Raw genomic sequence first — 23,022 nt, 5'->3', positions numbered from 1 at the left:
AGTCATGTGACCACAGAGAAGTCACGTGACCACAGAGAAGTCATGTGTACACAGAGAAGTCATGTGACCACAGAGAAGTCATGTGACCACAGAGAAGTCATGTGACCACAGAGAAGCCATGTGACCCCAGAGAAGTCACGTGACCACAGAGAAGTCATGTGACAACAGAGAAGTCATGTGACCACAGAGAAGTCATGTGACCACAGAGAAGTCATGAGAAGTCACGTGACCCCAGAGAAGTCACGTGACCACAGAGAAGTCATGTGACCACAGAGAGGTCATGTGACCACAGAGAAGTCATGTGACCACAGAGAAGCCATGTGACAACAGAGGAGTCATGTGACCACAGAGAAGTCATGTGACCACAGAGAAGCCATGTGACCACAGAGAAGTCACGTGACCACAGAGAAGTCATGTGACCACAGAGAAGTCATGTGACCACAGAGAAGCCACCTGACCACAGAGAAGTCATGTGACCACAGAGAGGTCATGTGACCACAGAGAAGCCACCTGACCACAGAGAAGTCATGTGACCACAGAGAAGTCATGTGACTAGAGAAGTAATGTGACCACAGAGAAGCCACCTGACCACAGAGAAGCCATGTGACCACAGAGAAGTCATGTGACCACAGAGAAGTCATGTGACCACAAAGAAGTCATGTGACCACAGAGAAGTCATGTGACCACAGAGAGGTCATGTGACCACAGAGAAGTCATGTGACCACAGAGAAGCCACCTGACCACAGAGAAGTCATGTGACCACAGAGAAGTCATGTGACTACAGAGAAGTCATGTGACCACAGAGAAGCCACCTGACCACAGAGAAGCCACCTGACCACAGAGAAGCCACCTGACCACAGAGAAGTCATGTGACCACAGAGAAGCCATGTGACCACAGAGAAGTCATGTGACCACAGAGAAGCCACCTGACCACAGAGAAGTCACGTGACCACAGAGAAGTCATGTGTACACAGAGAAGTCATGTGACCACAGAGAAGTCATGTGACCACAGAGAAGTCATGTGACCACAGAGAAGCCATGTGACCCTAGAGAAGTCACGTGACCACAGAGAAGCCATGTGACCACAGAGAAGTCATGTGACCACAGAGAAGTCATGAGAAGTCACGTGACCCCAGAGAAGTCACGTGACCACAGAGAAGTCATGTGACCACAGAGAGGTCATGTGACCACAGAGAAGTCATGTGACCACAGAGAAGTCATGTGACCACAGAGAAGTCATGAGAAGTCACGTGACCCCAGAGAAGTCACGTGACCACAGAGAAGTCATGTGACCACAGAGAGGTCATGTGACCACAGAGAAGTCATGTGACCACAGAGAAGTCATGTGACCACAGAGAAGTCATGTGACCACAGAGAAGCCATGTGACCACAGAGAAGTCACGTGACCACAGAGAAGTCATGTGACCACAGAGAAGTCATGTGACCACAGAGAAGCCACCTGACCACAGAGAAGTCATGTGACCACAGAGAGGTCATGTGACCACAGAGAAGCCACCTGACCACAGAGAAGTCATGTGACCACAGAGAAGTCATGTGACTAGAGAAGTAATGTGACCACAGAGAAGCCACCTGACCACAGAGAAGCCATGTGACCACAGAGAAGTCATGTGACCACAGAGAAGTCATGTGACCACAAAGAAGTCATGTGACCACAGAGAAGTCATGTGACCACAGAGAGGTCATGTGACCACAGAGAAGTCACGTGACCACAGAGAAGTCATGTGACCACAGAGAGGTCATGTGACCACAGAGAAGTCATGTGACCACAGAGAAGTCATGTGACCACAGAGAAGCCACCTGACCACAGAGAAGCCACCTGACCACAGAGAAGTCATGTGACCACAGAGAAGTCATGTGACTACAGAGAAGTCATGTGACCACAGAGAAGCCACCTGACCACAGAGAAGTCATGTGACCACAGAGAAGCCATGTGACCACAGAGAAGTCATGTGACCACAGAGAAGCCACCTGACCACAGAGAAGTCACGTGACCACAGAGAAGTCACGTGACCACAGAGAAGTCATGTGTACACAGAGAAGTCATGTGACCACAGAGAAGTCATGTGACCACAGAGAAGTCATGTGACCACAGAGAAGCCATGTGACCCCAGAGAAGTCACGTGACCACAGAGAAGTCATGTGACCACAGAGAAGTCATGTGACCACAGAGAAGTCATGAGAAGTCACGTGACCCCAGAGAAGTCACGTGACCACAGAGAAGTCATGTGACCACAGAGAGGTCATGTGACCACAGAGAAGTCATGTGACCACAGAGAGGTCATGTGACCACAGAGAAGTCATGTGACCACAGAGAAGTCATGTGACCACAGAGAAGTCATGTGACCACAGAGAAGTCATGTGACCACAGAGAGGTCATGTGACCACAGAGAAGCCACCTGACCACAGAGAAGTCATGTGACCACAGAGAAGTCATGTGACTAGAGAAGTAATGTGACCACAGAGAAGCCACCTGACCACAGAGAAGCCATGTGACCACAGAGAAGTCATGTGACCACAGAGAAGTCATGTGACCACAAAGAAGTCATGTGACCACAGAGAAGTCATGTGACCACAGAGAGGTCATGTGACCACAGAGAAGTCATGTGACCACAGAGAAGCCACCTGACCACAGAGAAGTCATGTGACCACAGAGAAGTCATGTGACTACAGAGAAGTCATGTGACCACAGAGAAGCCACCTGACTACAGAGAAGCCACCTGACCACAGAGAAGCCACCTGACCACAGAGAAGTCATGTGACCACAGAGAAGCCATGTGACCACAGAGAAGTCATGTGACCACAGAGAAGCCACCTGACCACAGAGAAGTCACGTGACCACAGAGAAGTCATGTGTACACAGAGAAGTCATGTGACCACAGAGAAGTCATGTGACCACAGAGAAGTCATGTGACCACAGAGAAGCCATGTGACCCTAGAGAAGTCACGTGACCACAGAGAAGCCATGTGACCACAGAGAAGTCATGTGACCACAGAGAAGTCATGAGAAGTCACGTGACCCCAGAGAAGTCACGTGACCACAGAGAAGTCATGTGACCACAGAGAGGTCATGTGACCACAGAGAAGTCATGTGACCACAGAGAAGTCATGTGACCACAGAGAAGTCATGTGACCACAGAGAAGTCATGTGACCACAGAGAAGCCATGTGACCACAGAGAAGTCACGTGACCACAGAGAAGTCATGTGACCACAGAGAAGTCATGTGACCACAGAGAAGCCACCTGACCACAGAGAAGTCATGTGACCACAGAGAGGTCATGTGACCACAGAGAAGCCACCTGACCACAGAGAAGTCATGTGACCACAGAGAAGTCATGTGACTAGAGAAGTAATGTGACCACAGAGAAGCCACCTGACCACAGAGAAGCCATGTGACCACAGAGAAGTCATGTGACCACAGAGAAGTCATGTGACCACAAAGAAGTCATGTGACCACAGAGAAGTCATGTGACCACAGAGAGTTCATGTGACCACAGAGAAGTCATGTGACCACAGAGAAGCCACCTGACCACAGAGAAGTCATGTGACCACAGAGAAGTCATGTGACTACAGAGAAGTCATGTGACCACAGAGAAGCCACCTGACTACAGAGAAGCCACCTGACCACAGAGAAGCCACCTGACCACAGAGAAGTCATGTGACCACAGAGAAGCCATGTGACCACAGAGAAGTCATGTGACCACAGAGAGGCCACCTGACCACAGAGAAGTCACGTGACCACAGAGAAGTCATGTGTACACAGAGAAGTCATGTGACCACAGAGAAGTCATGTGACCACAGAGAAGTCATGTGACCACAGAGAAGCCATGTGACCCTAAAAAAGTCACGTGACCACAGAGAAGCCATGTGACCACAGAGAAGTCATGTGACCACAGAGAAGTCATGAGAAGTCACGTGACCCCAGAGAAGTCACGTGACCACAGAGAAGTCATGTGACCACAGAGAGGTCATGTGACCACAGAGAAGTCATGTGACCACAGAGAAGTCATGTGACCACAGAGAAGTCATGTGACCACAGAGAAGCCATGTGACCACAGAGAAGTCATGTGACCACAGAGAAGTCACCTGACCACAGAGAAGTCATGTGACCACAGAGAAGTCATGTGACCACAGAGAAGTCACCTGACCACAGAGAAGTCATGTGACCACAGAGAAGTCACCTGACCACAGAGAAGTCACCTGACAACAGAGAAGTCATGTGACCACAGAGAAGTCATGTGACCACAGAGAAGTCATGTGACCACAGAGAAGTCACCTGACCACAGAGAAGTCATGTGACCACAGAGAATTCATGTGACCACAGAGAAGCCACCTGACCACAGAGAAGTCATGTGACCACAGAGAAGTCATGTGACCACAGAGAAGCCATGTGACCACAGAGAAGTCACGTGACCACAGAGAAGTCATGTGACCACAGAGAAGTCATGTGACCACAGAGAAGCCACCTGACCACAGAGAAGTCATGTGACCACAGAGAGGTCATGTGACCACAGAGAAGCCACCTGACCACAGAGAAGTCATGTGACCACAGAGAAGTCATGTGACTAGAGAAGTAATGTGACCACAGAGAAGCCACCTGACCAAGGAGAAGCCATGTGACCACAGAGAAGTCATGTGACCACAGAGAAGTCATGTGACCACAGAGAAGTCACGTGACCACAGAGAAGTCATGTGTACACAGAGAAGTCATGTGACCACAGAGAAGTCATGTGACCACAGAGAAGTCATGTGACCACAGAGAAGCCATGTGACCCCAGAGAAGTCACGTGACCACAGAGAAGTCATGTGACAACAGAGAAGTCATGTGACCACAGAGAAGTCATGTGACCACAGAGAAGTCATGAGAAGTCACGTGACCCCAGAGAAGTCACGTGACCACAGAGAAGTCATGTGACCACAGAGAGGTCATGTGACCACAGAGAAGTCATGTGACCACAGAGAAGCCATGTGACAACAGAGGAGTCATGTGACCACAGAGAAGTCATGTGACCACAGAGAAGCCATGTGACCACAGAGAAGTCACGTGACCACAGAGAAGTCATGTGACCACAGAGAAGTCATGTGACCACAGAGAAGCCACCTGACCACAGAGAAGTCATGTGACCACAGAGAGGTCATGTGACCACAGAGAAGCCACCTGACCACAGAGAAGTCATGTGACCACAGAGAAGTCATGTGACTAGAGAAGTAATGTGACCACAGAGAAGCCACCTGACCACAGAGAAGCCATGTGACCACAGAGAAGTCATGTGACCACAGAGAAGTCATGTGACCACAAAGAAGTCATGTGACCACAGAGAAGTCATGTGACCACAGAGAGGTCATGTGACCACAGAGAAGTCATGTGACCACAGAGAAGCCACCTGACCACAGAGAAGTCATGTGACCACAGAGAAGTCATGTGACTACAGAGAAGTCATGTGACCACAGAGAAGCCACCTGACCACAGAGAAGCCACCTGACCACAGAGAAGCCACCTGACCACAGAGAAGTCATGTGACCACAGAGAAGCCATGTGACCACAGAGAAGTCATGTGACCACAGAGAAGCCACCTGACCACAGAGAAGTCACGTGACCACAGAGAAGTCATGTGTACACAGAGAAGTCATGTGACCACAGAGAAGTCATGTGACCACAGAGAAGTCATGTGACCACAGAGAAGCCATGTGACCCTAGAGAAGTCACGTGACCACAGAGAAGCCATGTGACCACAGAGAAGTCATGTGACCACAGAGAAGTCATGAGAAGTCACGTGACCCCAGAGAAGTCACGTGACCACAGAGAAGTCATGTGACCACAGAGAGGTCATGTGACCACAGAGAAGTCATGTGACCACAGAGAAGTCATGTGACCACAGAGAAGTCATGAGAAGTCACGTGACCCCAGAGAAGTCACGTGACCACAGAGAAGTCATGTGACCACAGAGAGGTCATGTGACCACAGAGAAGTCATGTGACCACAGAGAAGTCATGTGACCACAGAGAAGTCATGTGACCACAGAGAAGCCATGTGACCACAGAGAAGTCACGTGACCACAGAGAAGTCATGTGACCACAGAGAAGTCATGTGACCACAGAGAAGCCACCTGACCACAGAGAAGTCATGTGACCACAGAGAGGTCATGTGACCACAGAGAAGCCACCTGACCACAGAGAAGTCATGTGACCACAGAGAAGTCATGTGACTAGAGAAGTAATGTGACCACAGAGAAGCCACCTGACCACAGAGAAGCCATGTGACCACAGAGAAGTCATGTGACCACAGAGAAGTCATGTGACCACAAAGAAGTCATGTGACCACAGAGAAGTCATGTGACCACAGAGAGGTCATGTGACCACAGAGAAGTCACGTGACCACAGAGAAGTCATGTGACCACAGAGAGGTCATGTGACCACAGAGAAGTCATGTGACCACAGAGAAGTCATGTGACCACAGAGAAGCCACCTGACCACAGAGAAGCCACCTGACCACAGAGAAGTCATGTGACCACAGAGAAGTCATGTGACTACAGAGAAGTCATGTGACCACAGAGAAGCCACCTGACCACAGAGAAGTCATGTGACCACAGAGAAGCCATGTGACCACAGAGAAGTCATGTGACCACAGAGAAGCCACCTGACCACAGAGAAGTCACGTGACCACAGAGAAGTCACGTGACCACAGAGAAGTCATGTGTACACAGAGAAGTCATGTGACCACAGAGAAGTCATGTGACCACAGAGAAGTCATGTGACCACAGAGAAGCCATGTGACCCCAGAGAAGTCACGTGACCACAGAGAAGTCATGTGACCACAGAGAAGTCATGTGACCACAGAGAAGTCATGAGAAGTCACGTGACCCCAGAGAAGTCACGTGACCACAGAGAAGTCATGTGACCACAGAGAGGTCATGTGACCACAGAGAAGTCATGTGACCACAGAGAGGTCATGTGACCACAGAGAAGTCATGTGACCACAGAGAAGTCATGTGACCACAGAGAAGTCATGTGACCACAGAGAAGTCATGTGACCACAGAGAGGTCATGTGACCACAGAGAAGCCACCTGACCACAGAGAAGTCATGTGACCACAGAGAAGTCATGTGACTAGAGAAGTAATGTGACCACAGAGAAGCCACCTGACCACAGAGAAGCCATGTGACCACAGAGAAGTCATGTGACCACAGAGAAGTCATGTGACCACAAAGAAGTCATGTGACCACAGAGAAGTCATGTGACCACAGAGAGGTCATGTGACCACAGAGAAGTCATGTGACCACAGAGAAGCCACCTGACCACAGAGAAGTCATGTGACCACAGAGAAGTCATGTGACTACAGAGAAGTCATGTGACCACAGAGAAGCCACCTGACTACAGAGAAGCCACCTGACCACAGAGAAGCCACCTGACCACAGAGAAGTCATGTGACCACAGAGAAGCCATGTGACCACAGAGAAGTCATGTGACCACAGAGAAGCCACCTGACCACAGAGAAGTCACGTGACCACAGAGAAGTCATGTGTACACAGAGAAGTCATGTGACCACAGAGAAGTCATGTGACCACAGAGAAGTCATGTGACCACAGAGAAGCCATGTGACCCTAGAGAAGTCACGTGACCACAGAGAAGCCATGTGACCACAGAGAAGTCATGTGACCACAGAGAAGTCATGAGAAGTCACGTGACCCCAGAGAAGTCACGTGACCACAGAGAAGTCATGTGACCACAGAGAGGTCATGTGACCACAGAGAAGTCATGTGACCACAGAGAAGTCATGTGACCACAGAGAAGTCATGTGACCACAGAGAAGTCATGTGACCACAGAGAGGTCATGTGACCACAGAGAAGTCACCTGACCACAGAGAAGTCATGTGACCACAGAGAAGTCATGTGACCACAGAGAAGTCACCTGACCACAGAGAAGTCATGTGACCACAGAGAAGTCACCTGACCACAGAGAAGTCACCTGACCACAGAGAAGTCATGTGACCACAGAGAAGTCATGTGACCACAGAGAAGTCATGTGACCACAGAGAAGTCACCTGACCACAGAGAAGTCATGTGACCACAGAGAATTCATGTGACCACAGAGAAGCCACCTGACCACAGAGAAGTCATGTGACCACAGAGAAGTCATGTGACCACAGAGAAGCCATGTGACCACAGAGAAGTCACGTGACCACAGAGAAGTCATGTGACCACAGAGAAGTCATGTGACCACAGAGAAGCCACCTGACCACAGAGAAGTCATGTGACCACAGAGAGGTCATGTGACCACAGAGAAGCCACCTGACCACAGAGAAGTCATGTGACCACAGAGAAGTCATGTGACTAGAGAAGTAATGTGACCACAGAGAAGCCACCTGACCAAGGAGAAGCCATGTGACCACAGAGAAGTCATGTGACCACAGAGAAGTCATGTGACCACAAAGAAGTCATGTGACCACAGAGAAGTCATGTGACCACAGATAATTCATGTGACCACAGAGAAGTCATGTGACCACAGAGAAGTCACCTGACCACAGAGATGTCATGTGACCACAGAGAAGTCATGTGACCACAGAGAATTCATGTGACCACAGAGAAGTCATGTGACCACAGAGAAGTCACCTGACCACAGAGAAGTCATGTGACCACAGAGAAGCCACCTGACCACAGAGAAGTCATGTGACCACAGAGAAGTCATGTGACTACAGAGAAGTCATGTGACCACAGAGAAGCCACCTGACCACAGAGAAGCCACCTGACCACAGAGAAGCCACCTGACCACAGAGAAGTCATGTGACCACAGAGAAGTCATGTGACCACAGAGAAGCCACCTGACCACAGAGAAGTCACGTGACCACAGAGAAGTCATGTGTACACAGAGAAGTCATGTGACCACAGAGAAGTCATGTGACCACAGAGAAGTCATGTGACCACAGAGAAGCCATGTGACCCCAGATAAGTCACGTGACCACAGAGAAGTCATGTGACCACAGAGAAGTCATGTGACCACAGAGAAGTCATGTGACCACAGAGAAGTCATGAGAAGTCACGTGACCCCAGAGAAGTCACGTGACCACAGAGAAGTCATGTGACCACAGAGAGGTCATGTGACCACAGAGAGGTCATGTGACCACAGAGAAGTCATGTGACCACAGAGAAGCCATGTGACCACAGAGAAGTCATGTGACCACAGAGAAGTCATGTGACCACAGAGAAGCCATGTGACCACAGAGAAGTCACGTGACCACAGAGAAGTCATGTGACCACAGAGAAGTCATGTGACCACAGAGAAGTCATGAGAAGTCACGTGACCCCAGAGAAGTCACGTGACCACAGAGAAGTCATGTGACCACAGAGAGGTCATGTGACCACAGAGAAGTCATGTGACCACAGAGAAGTCATGTGACCACAGAGAAGTCATGTGACCACAGAGAAGCCATGTGACCACAGAGAAGTCACGTGACCACAGAGAAGTCATGTGACCACAGAGAAGTCATGTGACCACAGAGAAGCCACCTGACCACAGAGAAGTCATGTGACCACAGAGAGGTCATGTGACCACAGAGAAGCCACCTGACCACAGAGAAGTCATGTGACCACAGAGAAGTCATGTGACTAGAGAAGTAATGTGACCACAGAGAAGCCACCTGACCACAGAGAAGCCATGTGACCACAGAGAAGTCATGTGACCACAGAGAAGTCATGTGACCACAAAGAAGTCATGTGACCACAGAGAAGTCATGTGACCACAGAGAGGTCATGTGACCACAGAGAAGTCACGTGACCACAGAGAAGTCATGTGACCACAGAGAGGTCATGTGACCACAGAGAAGTCATGTGACCACAGAGAAGTCATGTGACCACAGAGAAGCCACCTGACCACAGAGAAGCCACCTGACCACAGAGAAGTCATGTGACCACAGAGAAGTCATGTGACTACAGAGAAGTCATGTGACCACAGAGAAGCCACCTGACCACAGAGAAGTCATGTGACCACAGAGAAGCCATGTGACCACAGAGAAGTCATGTGACCACAGAGAAGCCACCTGACCACAGAGAAGTCACGTGACCACAGAGAAGTCACGTGACCACAGAGAAGTCATGTGTACACAGAGAAGTCATGTGACCACAGAGAAGTCATGTGACCACAGAGAAGTCATGTGACCACAGAGAAGCCATGTGACCCCAGAGAAGTCACGTGACCACAGAGAAGTCATGTGACCACAGAGAAGTCATGTGACCACAGAGAAGTCATGAGAAGTCACGTGACCCCAGAGAAGTCACGTGACCACAGAGAAGTCATGTGACCACAGAGAGGTCATGTGACCACAGAGAAGTCATGTGACCACAGAGAGGTCATGTGACCACAGAGAAGTCATGTGACCACAGAGAAGTCATGTGACCACAGAGAAGTCATGTGACCACAGAGAAGTCATGTGACCACAGAGAGGTCATGTGACCACAGAGAAGCCACCTGACCACAGAGAAGTCATGTGACCACAGAGAAGTCATGTGACTAGAGAAGTAATGTGACCACAGAGAAGCCACCTGACCACAGAGAAGCCATGTGACCACAGAGAAGTCATGTGACCACAGAGAAGTCATGTGACCACAAAGAAGTCATGTGACCACAGAGAAGTCATGTGACCACAGAGAGGTCATGTGACCACAGAGAAGTCATGTGACCACAGAGAAGCCACCTGACCACAGAGAAGTCATGTGACCACAGAGAAGTCATGTGACTACAGAGAAGTCATGTGACCACAGAGAAGCCACCTGACTACAGAGAAGCCACCTGACCACAGAGAAGCCACCTGACCACAGAGAAGTCATGTGACCACAGAGAAGCCATGTGACCACAGAGAAGTCATGTGACCACAGAGAAGCCACCTGACCACAGAGAAGTCACGTGACCACAGAGAAGTCATGTGTACACAGAGAAGTCATGTGACCACAGAGAAGTCATGTGACCACAGAGAAGTCATGTGACCACAGAGAAGCCATGTGACCCTAGAGAAGTCACGTGACCACAGAGAAGCCATGTGACCACAGAGAAGTCATGTGACCACAGAGAAGTCATGAGAAGTCACGTGACCCCAGAGAAGTCACGTGACCACAGAGAAGTCATGTGACCACAGAGAGGTCATGTGACCACAGAGAAGTCATGTGACCACAGAGAAGTCATGTGACCACAGAGAAGTCATGTGACCACAGAGAAGTCATGTGACCACAGAGAGGTCATGTGACCACAGAGAAGTCACCTGACCACAGAGAAGTCATGTGACCACAGAGAAGTCATGTGACCACAGAGAAGTCACCTGACCACAGAGAAGTCATGTGACCACAGAGAAGTCACCTGACCACAGAGAAGTCACCTGACCACAGAGAAGTCATGTGACCACAGAGAAGTCATGTGACCACAGAGAAGTCATGTGACCACAGAGAAGTCACCTGACCACAGAGAAGTCATGTGACCACAGAGAATTCATGTGACCACAGAGAAGCCACCTGACCACAGAGAAGTCATGTGACCACAGAGAAGTCATGTGACCACAGAGAAGCCATGTGACCACAGAGAAGTCACGTGACCACAGAGAAGTCATGTGACCACAGAGAAGTCATGTGACCACAGAGAAGCCACCTGACCACAGAGAAGTCATGTGACCACAGAGAGGTCATGTGACCACAGAGAAGCCACCTGACCACAGAGAAGTCATGTGACCACAGAGAAGTCATGTGACTAGAGAAGTAATGTGACCACAGAGAAGCCACCTGACCAAGGAGAAGCCATGTGACCACAGAGAAGTCATGTGACCACAGAGAAGTCATGTGACCACAAAGAAGTCATGTGACCACAGAGAAGTCATGTGACCACAGAGAATTCATGTGACCACAGAGAAGTCATGTGACCACAGAGAAGTCACCTGACCACAGAGAAGTCATGTGACCACAGAGAAGCCACCTGACCACAGAGAAGTCATGTGACCACAGAGAAGTCATGTGACTACAGAGAAGTCATGTGACCACAGAGAAGCCACCTGACCACAGAGAAGCCACCTGACCACAGAGAAGCCACCTGACCACAGAGAAGTCATGTGACCACAGAGAAGTCATGTGACCACAGAGAAGCCACCTGACCACAGAGAAGTCACGTGACCACAGAGAAGTCATGTGTACACAGAGAAGTCATGTGACCACAGAGAAGTCATGTGACCACAGAGAAGTCATGTGACCACAGAGAAGCCATGTGACCCCAGATAAGTCACGTGACCACAGAGAAGTCATGTGACCACAGAGAAGTCATGTGACCACAGAGAAGTCATGTGACCACAGAGAAGTCATGAGAAGTCACGTGACCCCAGAGAAGTCACGTGACCACAGAGAAGTCATGTGACCACAGAGAGGTCATGTGACCACAGAGAGGTCATGTGACCACAGAGAAGTCATGTGACCACAGAGAAGCCATGTGACCACAGAGAAGTCATGTGACCACAGAGAAGTCATGTGACCACAGAGAAGCCATGTGACCACAGAGAAGTCACGTGACCACAGAGAAGTCATGTGACCACAGAGAAGTCATGTGACCACAGAGAAGCCACCTGACCACAGAGAAGTCATGTGACCACAGAGAGGTCATGTGACCACAGAGAAGCCACCTGACCACAGAGAAGTCATGTGACCACAGAGAAGTCATGTGACTAGAGAAGTAATGTGACCACAGAGAAGCCACCTGACCACAGAGAAGCCATGTGACCACAGAGAAGTCATGTGACCACAGAGAAGTCATGTGACCACAAAGAAGTCATGTGACCACAGAGAAGTCATGTGACCACAGAGAGGTCATGTGACCACAGAGAAGTCATCTGACCACAGAGAATCCACCTGACCACAGAGAAGTCATGTGACCACAGATAAGTCATGTGACTACAGAGAAGTCATGTGACCACAGAGAAGCCACCTGACCACAGAGAAGCCACCTGACCACAGAGAAGCCACCTGACCACAGAGAAGTCATGTGACCACAGAGAAGTCATGTGACTACAGAGAAGTCATGTGACCACAGAGAAGCCACCTGACCACAGAGAAGTCATGTGACCACAGAGAAGCCATGTGACCACAGAGAAGTCATGTGACCACAGAGAAGCCACCTGACCACAGAGAAGTCACGTGACCACAGAGAAGTCACGTGACCACAGAGAAGTCATGTGTACACAGAGAAGTCATGTGACCACAGAGAAGTCATGTGACCACAGAGAAGCCATGTGACCCCAGAGAAGTCACGTGACCACAGAGAAGTCATGTGACCACAGAGAAGTCATGTGACCACAGAGAAGTCATGAGAAGTCACGTGACCCCAGAGAAGTCACGTGACCACAGAGAAGTCATGTGACCACAGAGAGGTCATGTGACCACAGAGAAGTCATGTGACCACAGAGAGGTCATGTGACCACAGAGAAGTCATGTGACCACAGAGAAGTCATGTGACCACAGAGAAGTCATGTGACCACAGAGAAGCCATGTGACCTCAGAGAAGTCATGTGACTCAAACACATGGTGAGAACACATTTGCTTTGGACACTTGTCTCATTAAAAAGAAGAATAACTAATAAATGTATTGCTCTTAACGTTGTATCATCCGGACCCTCACCCACTCCTGGACGAATGAGGGGTTAACGACTGGTACTTCACTCACAGTACTTCACTCACAGTACTTCACTCACAGTACTTCATTCACAGTACTTCAGAGTACTTCACTCACAGTACTTCACTCACAGTACTTCACTCACAGTACTTCATTCACAGTACTTCAGAGTACTTCACTCACAGTACTTCACTCACAGTACTTAATTCACAGTACCTCATTCACAGTACTTCACTCACAGTACTTCATTCACAGTACTTCAGAGTACTTCACTCACAGTACTTCACTCACAGTACTTCACTCACAGTACTTCATTCACAGTACTTCACTCACAGTACTTCACTCACAGTACTTCACTCACAGTACTTTATTCACAGTACTTCACTCACAGTACTTCACTCACAGTACTTCACTCACAGTACTTCATTCACAGTACTTCAGAGTACTTCACTCACAGTACTTCACTCACAGTACTTCACTCACAGTACTTCATTCACAGTACTTCAGAGTACTTCACTCACAGTACTTCACTCACAGTACTTAATTCACAGTACCTCATTCACAGTACTTCACTCACAGTACTTCATTCACAGTACTTCAGAGTACTTCACTCACAGTACTTCACTCACAGTACTTCACTCACAGTACTTCATTCACAGTACTTCACTCACAGTACTTCACTCACAGTACTTCACTCACAGTACTTTATTCACAGTACTTCACTCACAGTACTTCACTCACAGTACTTCACTCACAGTACTTCATTCACAGTACTTCACAGTACTTCACTCACAGTACTTCACTCACAGTACTTCACTCACAGTACTTCATTCACAGTACTTCAGAGTACTTCACTCACAGTACTTCACTCACAGTACTTCACTCACAGTACTTCACTCACAGTACTTCACTCACAGTACTTCATTCACAGTACTTCACAGTACTTCACTCACAGTACTTCATTCACAGTACTTCACTCACAGTACTTCACTCACAGTACTTCACTCACAATACTTTATTCACAGTACTTCACTCACAGTACTTCATTCACAGTACTTCAGAGTACTTCACTCACAGTACTTCACTCACAGTACTTCACTCACAGTACTTCACTCACAGTACTTCATTCACAGTACTTCACTCACAGTACTTCACTCACAGTACTTCACTCACAGTACTTCATTCACAGTACTTCAGAGTACTTCACTCACAGTACTTCACTCACAGTACTTCACTCACAGTACTTCACTCACAGTACTTCACTCACAGTACTTCATTCACAGTACTTCACTCACAGTACTTCACTCACAGTACTTCACTCACAGTACTTCACTCACAGTACTTCACTCACAGTACTTCACTCACAGTACCTCATTCACAGTACTTCACTCACAGTACTTCACTCACAGTACTTCACTCACAGTACTTCACTCACAGTACTTCATTCACAGTACTTCACTCACAGTACCTCATTCACAGTACTTCACTCACAGTACCTCATTCACAGTACTTCACTGCCTGCAACAGACGGACATTTCCATCTGAAGGACTTAGTTATATCACTCAATGCAGGGCACTCTGACCAGGGCCGGACCCAGGGCCCCAGGGCCCAGGGTCGGACCCAGGGCCCAGGACCCAGGGCCGGACCCAGGACCCAGGGCTGGACCCAGGACCCAGGGCCGGACCCAGGGCCGGACCTAGGGGTGTTGCGAGGGTGTTTTTCAGCCCCTAGTGAAACATCACAAGGGGCTTTCCACACAGACTCCACCCCTTATTCAAATCAAATCAATTTATTTTTGTAAGACCCAAAACCACAACAACAGTTTCCTCTGAGGGCGACAGTGAAAAATGAATCAACAATGTCTGTGGGGACGAGGGACGATGTCCCAGAGTCCTCTGTCCTTAGCTCCTCCTTCTCTCCTTAGCTCCTCCTTCTGTCCTTAGACCCTCCTTCTGTCCTTAGACCCTCCTTCTGTCCTTAGACCCTCCTTCTGTCCCTAGACCCTCCTTCTGTCCTTAGCTCCTCCTTCTGTCCTTAGCTCCTCCTTCTGTCCTTAGACCCTCCCTCTGTCCTTAGACCCTCCCTCTGTCCTTAGACCCTCCTTCTGTCCTTAGACCCTCCTTCTGTCCCTAGACCCTCCTTCTGTCCTTAGCTCCTCCTTCTGTCCTTAGCTCCTCCTTCTGTCCTTAGCTCCTCCTTCTCTCCTTAGCTCCTCCTTCTGTCCTTAGACCCTCCTTCTGTCCTTAGACCCTCCTTCTGTCCTTAGACCCTCCTTCTGTCCCTAGACCCTCCTTCTGTCCTTAGCTCCTCCTTCTGTCCTTAGCTCCTCCTTCTGTCCTTAGACCCTCCCTCTGTCCTTAGACCCTCCCTCTGTCCTTAGACCCTCCTTCTGTCCTTAGACCCTCCTTCTCGGCCAGGAAAAACTACAAAAAACCTCCATTATTCTCTTTACCTTTGAACTTGATGAGTCTCCTATAAACATTAGTATAGTTAATATAGTGCAATAATGCCATAGTTAGTTATTTCAGTTGCTGAACTCAGGACATTGTGTAAAATGTCCTGTGGGATTTCCTGTGTGACTTAAGGGATTTCCTGTGTGACTTAAGGGATTTCCTGTGTCATTTCAGATCCTCCAGCTCATTACTTTGGCTGGTCTTTATTGTATCGCTCAGCTGGATTGATCGTGTTCTTCGTCATCATCACCTGCGTTTATGTCGTACTAAACAAACACAAGAGTAACACTTCTACATCATTACAACATTAATCATTCTAATCATATTATAATGATGTTCATAAATGCATTTTGTGTTGCATACGTTGCCGTGTCCAGTTCTGTGAAGGATTCAAATGTGACAATCTCAGGAGAACCTGCTCACCACAGCCTCAATGAGCAAAATCCAATTTATGAAAATGTTCTCTGATGTGTCTAAACGTCACATTAACCACACAAAGTCTATTCACAATATAATAATATATTATATATATATATGTCACTATCTTTCTTCAAATACATGTCTCTGTTGAAAAGTGTGTTGAGTGTTCAAAGTGCAGAAGTGAAGAGGAAGCTGAACTTAACCACAACCTCACCTTCGCTTTAAGGATGTGTCACCGAAGTTCACGAACATTCACACCTCAAACTGTGACTTTTTCTGATTGACTTTGTATCGATTGACTTTGTGTCGAACGCTCAAATGTCGAACACGCAACAACGAGAAAAGTCCCCTTGGATCAAATAAAACTGTGCAAATGGAGGATATGGTTGTTTTTGATGTTGTTTTTGGGCAATTCTTATTTCTCTGTGTATTTTATTGAATTAATAATCTTTTACTTTTAATTGAATTACATTTGTATTATTTGTGGTTTATGGTTTTATTTATAATCTTTAGCATATCTGCTAAACTGAGCAATATTTTTGCCTTCTCATATTTATTATGTGCAGGATTATTCTTTGTATATATTTAGAATAAGGAAATTATATATTAATCGTCAAATAATTGATATGTAAATATGCCAGATTTTGGTAACAGACTGGATTGTGTCTGTTGTTAGATTAGATTAGGTTAATGTGTCGTTCCCCTTCAGTGCTGCTGGGGCCTCTCCTCAGGAGCAGGGGTTTATATAATAATAATAATAATAATAACTTTTATTTATATAGCGCTTTTCAGTGACCCAAAGACGCTGAACATAATAAAAAAGGGGTGTATTTACAGACAGGGGGGACAACACGTACAGAACACATTAATATACAGATAAAATGAACAAGACAGAAGAAGTAGAGAGAAAAAGATGGGGATGTAACAGGGGGTAGAAGAGTAGGCAATGGGGTAGAGGAGGCTAGGGGTAGGGGAGGTCATAGGCTTGGGTGAAGAGGTATGTTTTTAGGCGGGATTTGAATGTTGTGAGTGAGGGAGAGTGGCGGACAGGTTGGGGGAGGGAGTTCCAGAGTCGGGGTGCTGTTCGGGAGAATGCTCTGTCGCCAAAAGTTTTGAGTCGGGATGTTGGTGCAGTCAGGGTGAGAGAGGAGGAGGATCGGAGAGCTCGGGTGGGGCGGTGGGGGATGAGGAGGTCAGACAGGTAGGGGGGGGCAAGGTGGTGAAGAGCTTTGAAGGTGAGGAGGAGTATTTTAAAGTTTATGCGCTGCTTGATGGGGAGCCAGTGGAGAGAGCGGAGAACGGGAGTGATGTGATCACGGGACCGGGTGTGGGTGAGGAGGAGGGTGTGGGTGAGGAGGCGGGTGTGGGTGAGGAGGCGGGTGTGGGTGAGGAGGCGGGTGTGGGTGAGGAGGCGGGTGTGGGTGAGGAGGGTGTGGGTGAGGAGGCGGGTGTGGGTGAGGAGGCGGGCAGCGGAGTTTTGGACCATTTGGAGTCTGTGGAGGGAATGGGAGGAGATGCCAGTGAGGAGGGAGGTGCAGTAGTGGAGGCGGGAGGAGATGAAGGCGTGGATGAGGGATTCAGCAGCGGGGAGGGTGAGGCAGTGTCGGATTTTGGCGATGCGGCGGAGGTGGAAGTATGAGGTCTTGACGATGTGGCTGACATGGGGAGTGAAGGAGAGGGTGGGGTCCATGATGACACCGAGATTGCGTACCAGGGTAGAGGGGGTGATGGTCGAGGTGTCGATGCTGAGTGAAAAGGGACCAGTTTTATTGAGAGTGGATTTGGTGCCAATGAGGAGGAGCTCTGTTTTGTCACTGTTCAGTTTGAGGAAGTTGAGAGTGAGCCATGATTTTATTGTAGAGATGCAGGTTTGGATGTGGCTGAGGGGAGGGTTTTGGGTGGATTTGGTGGTGAGGTATATCTGGGTGTCGTCAGCGTAGCAGTGAAAGTCCAGGTTGAGTTGGCGGAGGATGTGACCAAGGGGGAAGATGTAGCAGATGAAGAGGAGGGGGCCGAGGACTGAGCCCTGGGGGACCCCTGCGTTACTGGGGAGAGGGTGGATGAGTGACCGGAGAGGGAAATGAACTCTTGCCTGTTGGTGAGGTAGGATGTGAGCCAGTCGAGTGCAGAGCCCTCAACACCCAGTTGGCGCAGCCTTTGTAGGAGGATGGAATGGTTTATAGTGTCAAAGGCTGCGCTGAGGTCTAGTAGTAACAGGATGTTGAGGGCCCCGGAGTCTGCAGAGGTGAGGAGATCGTTGAGTACTTTGACCAGGGCTGTTTCAGTGCTGTGAAGTGGGCGGAAGCCAGATTGGAGGGGTTCATAGAGGTTGTTTGACTGGAGGTGGGTGTGAAGTTGGGCGGCGACGATGCGTTCCAGCGTTTTTGAGAGGAACGGCAGGTTGGAGATGGGGCGGTAGTTGGAGAGGTTGGCGGAGTCTAGGGTGGGTTTTTTGAGGATGGGGGTGATGGAGGCCAGTTTGTAGATGGAAGGAACATGGCCGAGGGATAAAGACTGGTTGAAGAGGACGGTGAGATGGGGGATGAGAGCAGGGAGGCAGGCCTTGGTTAGAGTCGTTGGGAGGGGGTCGAGAGAGCAGGTGGTGGTTTTGGAAGCGGTGATGAGGTCTATGATGTGAGAGGAGTTAACAGAGGAGAAGGTGGTGAGGGCAGGGAAGGGTGGGTGGTCAGGGAGAGGGGGGGGGCAGGGGTGGGGGTGGTGATGGAGTTAATGGAGACGGCAGTCATGGAGCTGTTGATTTTGGAAATTTTGTCATTGAAGGCAAGGAGGAAAGAGTTGCAGAGGTCAGGGGAGGAGGGTGGAGTGATGTCCGGTGGCTGGAGCAGCTTGTTGACGGTGGAGAACAGGGTGCGAGGGCTCCGGTGGGAGCTGTTGATGAGGGTGGAGAGGTGGGCAGATTTGGCAGCTTGGAGAGCGTCACGGTAGGAGGAGATGTGTAATTTGAAAGCTTCGACGTGGACGGTGAGGCGGGTTCTTTTGAGGAGTCGTTCGAGTTGGCGGCCAGTCTGCTTCATGGTGCGGAGTTCAGGGGTGTACCTGGGGGCGGGGTTGATGTATGAGACGGAGGAGGTTTTCCAGGGGGCTAGGGAGTCAAGGGAGTCGGAGAGGGTAGTGTTGAGCATGACAGCATAGTCGTCGGGGGAAGAGGGGGGGGAGTCAGGGGGGAAAGCAGAGGATATGAGCTGGGAGAGCGTGAGGGGGTTGACTGACTTGATATTGCGGTAGGTGATGGTGCGTTTTTTGGGGTTGTGGGGCGAGGGTAGGGGGGCGGAGAAAAGGATGCAGAGATGATCAGAGAGAGGGAAGGGGAGGGGGTGGGGCTTAGATATGGGTAGGAGAGAGGAACAGACTAAGTCCAGAGTGTGGCCTTTGGTATGGGTGGGGAAGTCAATATGTTGGGTGAGATGGAAGCAGTCCAGGAGAGAGAGGAAGTCGGATGTCAGTGGGGCGTTGGGGCAGTCAATGTGGATGTTGAAGTCACCAGTGAGTAGGAGGCGGGCAGAGAGAGAGGATGCGATGGTGAGGAGTTCAGACAATTCAGTGAGGAAAGAGGGGTGGGGCTTTGGGGGACGATAGATCAGGATAGCGGTGATAGAGTTGGGGAGGGAGAAGGCGAGGTATTCAAATGATGAGATGGATGGAAGGTTGAGGTTCAGTTCAGTGATGGATGTAGATTTTTTATGAATAACAGCAAGACCTCCCCCACGCCCGGAGAGGCGGGGTTTGGCAGTGTAAGTGTAGTTGGAGGGAGTGGCTTGGTTGAGAGCATAGAAGTCCAGGGGCTGTTGCCATGTTTCACAGAGGAGAAGCAGATCAATGTTATTGTCCAGTAACAGTTCAGATATAACAGGTGATTTGTTGGCGAGGGAGCGGCAGTTCAGCAGTGCAAGGGAGATGGATGGGGGCGCGGAGATGGATGGGGGCGCAGGGGTGGGGGGGCGGAGGTTGCTGAGGTTGGCAGTGCGGCAGGTGGGGGTGACGGGGGGGCGAAAACTAGTCCAGAGTGAGGGGATAGGTGAGCCGTCGTTGGAGTGTTGGTTATGGGAGAGACCAGAGCCCCTGTGGATGTAGCGGGGCCGGCGAAGGATCCCAGCTGAGCTAGCTGCAGAGGCAGCAGCAGCTACGAGACGGTGGTTATGGTTGAGGAGGTGAAGGTCAGCAGCGGTGTAGGTGAGTAGGCGAGAAGTTGGTGGAGCGGTGGCCTGGAGGCGCGGGAGGGATAGTCCGAGGAGGAGATGGAACGTAGCAGCAGATGAGAGTAATCCAGTTAGAATGTTGGCGGTGGCTAGAGGCTGGTTAACTACAAGCTGGTGGGCAGAGAGTTGTGAAAAAGCGGCAGTGGACCGGGTGTTGAAGCTGGTGGAGTGAGTGGCGTTGGTTGCCCCAGACCTTGTCTGCACGGCAGGGAGGCCCCGCGATACCATGACGGACCTCAGCAGGTGTTAAGCCAGCTGTTAGCTGGCGGCTAGGGCAGTAGATAGTCCAGGAGTGAGGGAGGAGATGAGCGATGGACGGTGCAGTACTGTCCGATGAAGTTAAGGAACAGGGATGTAGACAGAAGACAACACAGAGACGCGGGAACAAAACAAAACAATGGAAACGACTAACAAAACAAAGACGTTGGGACAGAAGCGGCAGTCCACATACCAGACGCCGGCGTTGCTCTAGCCCAATCAAGACGCATTTGAGTCCAGTTTTGTGACCAGATCGCCCCCGTCTGTGGAGCGGGGAAAGCAGAGAAACGGGGCTGTACCTTGGTTGTATGGGGCTGCTTTTCTCCGGGTGGAGCCGGTGCCCCGCTCTCCGTGTCTGCTCCTGTGGCGGGCTGGGGCCACACCTTCGCCCAGGTACAGACCTCCGGGGCGGCGAGTGCGGGAGCGCGGAGCCGGTGTTCGGGCGTGGAAACGCCGGTGCAGCGGAGGAGAAGCGGCTAACTCTAAAGTACTGTATGTATTGCATATTCTCTAAAGTACTATGTGCATTACACACACTCTGAAGCACTGTATGTATTGCACACACTCTGAAGCACTGTATGTATTGCACACACTCTGAAGCACTGTATGTATTGCACACACTCTGAAGTACTGTATGTATTGCACACACTCTAAAGTACTGTATGTATTGCACACACTCTGAAGTACTGTATGTATTGCAGTTCTTGTGTCTTGTGCAGGTTGGTGTTGATCGCCGTCTCCTTTAGACAGTTGTCAGAGAACATGAGCCTCACAGACTCTTGTATTTATTCTCATCTTTTACAGGTGTATTTGTACATTTTATACATTTTAATCATATTAGAAATAATACAAATAACCTTTGACCTTTACAACATGGTTAAAACAAAGCATAGAACGTCCACATGACCACGTAACTTTTCACTTCTGATCCAGTGGAAAATATTAGTCATTATAAGATCAGAAAACATTTGTCTCAAAATGGGGAAATTTCTGAAAAATATATTCATGGTCTGTCTGCACCTGTCTGCACCTGTCTGCGCATGTGGCAGGTGCACGCACGTCTGCACCTGTCTGCGCATGTGGCAGGTGCACCCACGTCTGCACCTGTATGCACCTGTCTGCGCATGTGGCAGGTGCACCCACGTCTGCACCTGCCTCTTGTTTTCAGGCATCAAAAGTATCACAACTGAAGTACGTCAAATAAAATGGAGAAACTGAGAAAATACTTAGATTGAAATACTTGAAGACAGGGTTAGGGTTTATAGACATTCTAAAGTGCTGCCCCCTGGTGGCCACGAGGCGGAGGTTCCACTCTGAGCCTGAAGTGGGACAAACCCAGAACAACATGATAAAAGAACTATATTTTATTAAGACCAAATCAAACACTGTAAATTAATAAACAAGATACATTTGTGTCAGTTACTTTATCATAGAAACACTTTCTGTTGCGCTTGTCGTGTGGCTGAAATAACTGCACGAAGCTTAACCTCACAAATAATGAAGTTATTAGTTCAGATGAATTGAGGCGTGTGAGTTCTGGTTCCTGTCTCCAGAGATCGGTCTGAAACGAAAAAAGTACTATTTGTGCAAAGAAATCCAGTAATAAATGTGAATATTAGAGGTTAAGTTCAGTATATTACGTTAGGACAAACACACACACACACACACACACACTTACACACACACACACACACTTACACACACGCACACTTACACACATACACACACACACTTACACACACGCACACTTACACACACGCACACTTACACACACAAACACACACACAGACACAGACACACACACACACACACGCACACACACGCACACACACACACACACACACACACTTACACACACACACACTTACACACACACACTTACACACACACACACACACACACATACACACACAGACACAGACACACACACACACTTACACACACACACACTTACACACACACACTTACACACACACACACACACATACACACACTTACACATAGACACACACACACACACACTT

At 49.2% G+C, this 23,022-nt stretch overlaps 1 protein-coding gene across 1 annotated transcript in view; it reads right to left on the bottom strand.

The window, feature by feature from the left end:
- Positions 1–21,862: 21,862 nt before the first annotated feature.
- LOC140362654 (uncharacterized) overlaps positions 21,863–23,022 on the bottom strand; it is a 68,504-nt gene continuing 67,344 nt past the window's right edge. The window contains exon 7 of the mRNA XM_072448804.1: positions 21,863–22,559. Within this exon, the coding sequence (XP_072304905.1) occupies positions 22,510–22,559 (50 nt within the window). The 3' untranslated portion in view covers positions 21,863–22,509. The remainder of the gene's footprint in view (positions 22,560–23,022) is intronic.

Source organism: Eucyclogobius newberryi, unplaced genomic scaffold (assembly GCF_026437365.1).
Source record: "Eucyclogobius newberryi isolate DKJ021-1_F unplaced genomic scaffold, fEucNew1.0.hap1 SCAF_1, whole genome shotgun sequence".
NCBI lineage: Eukaryota > Metazoa > Chordata > Actinopteri > Gobiiformes > Gobiidae > Eucyclogobius > Eucyclogobius newberryi.
This window is presented reverse-complemented; position numbering and strand designations above follow the sequence as displayed.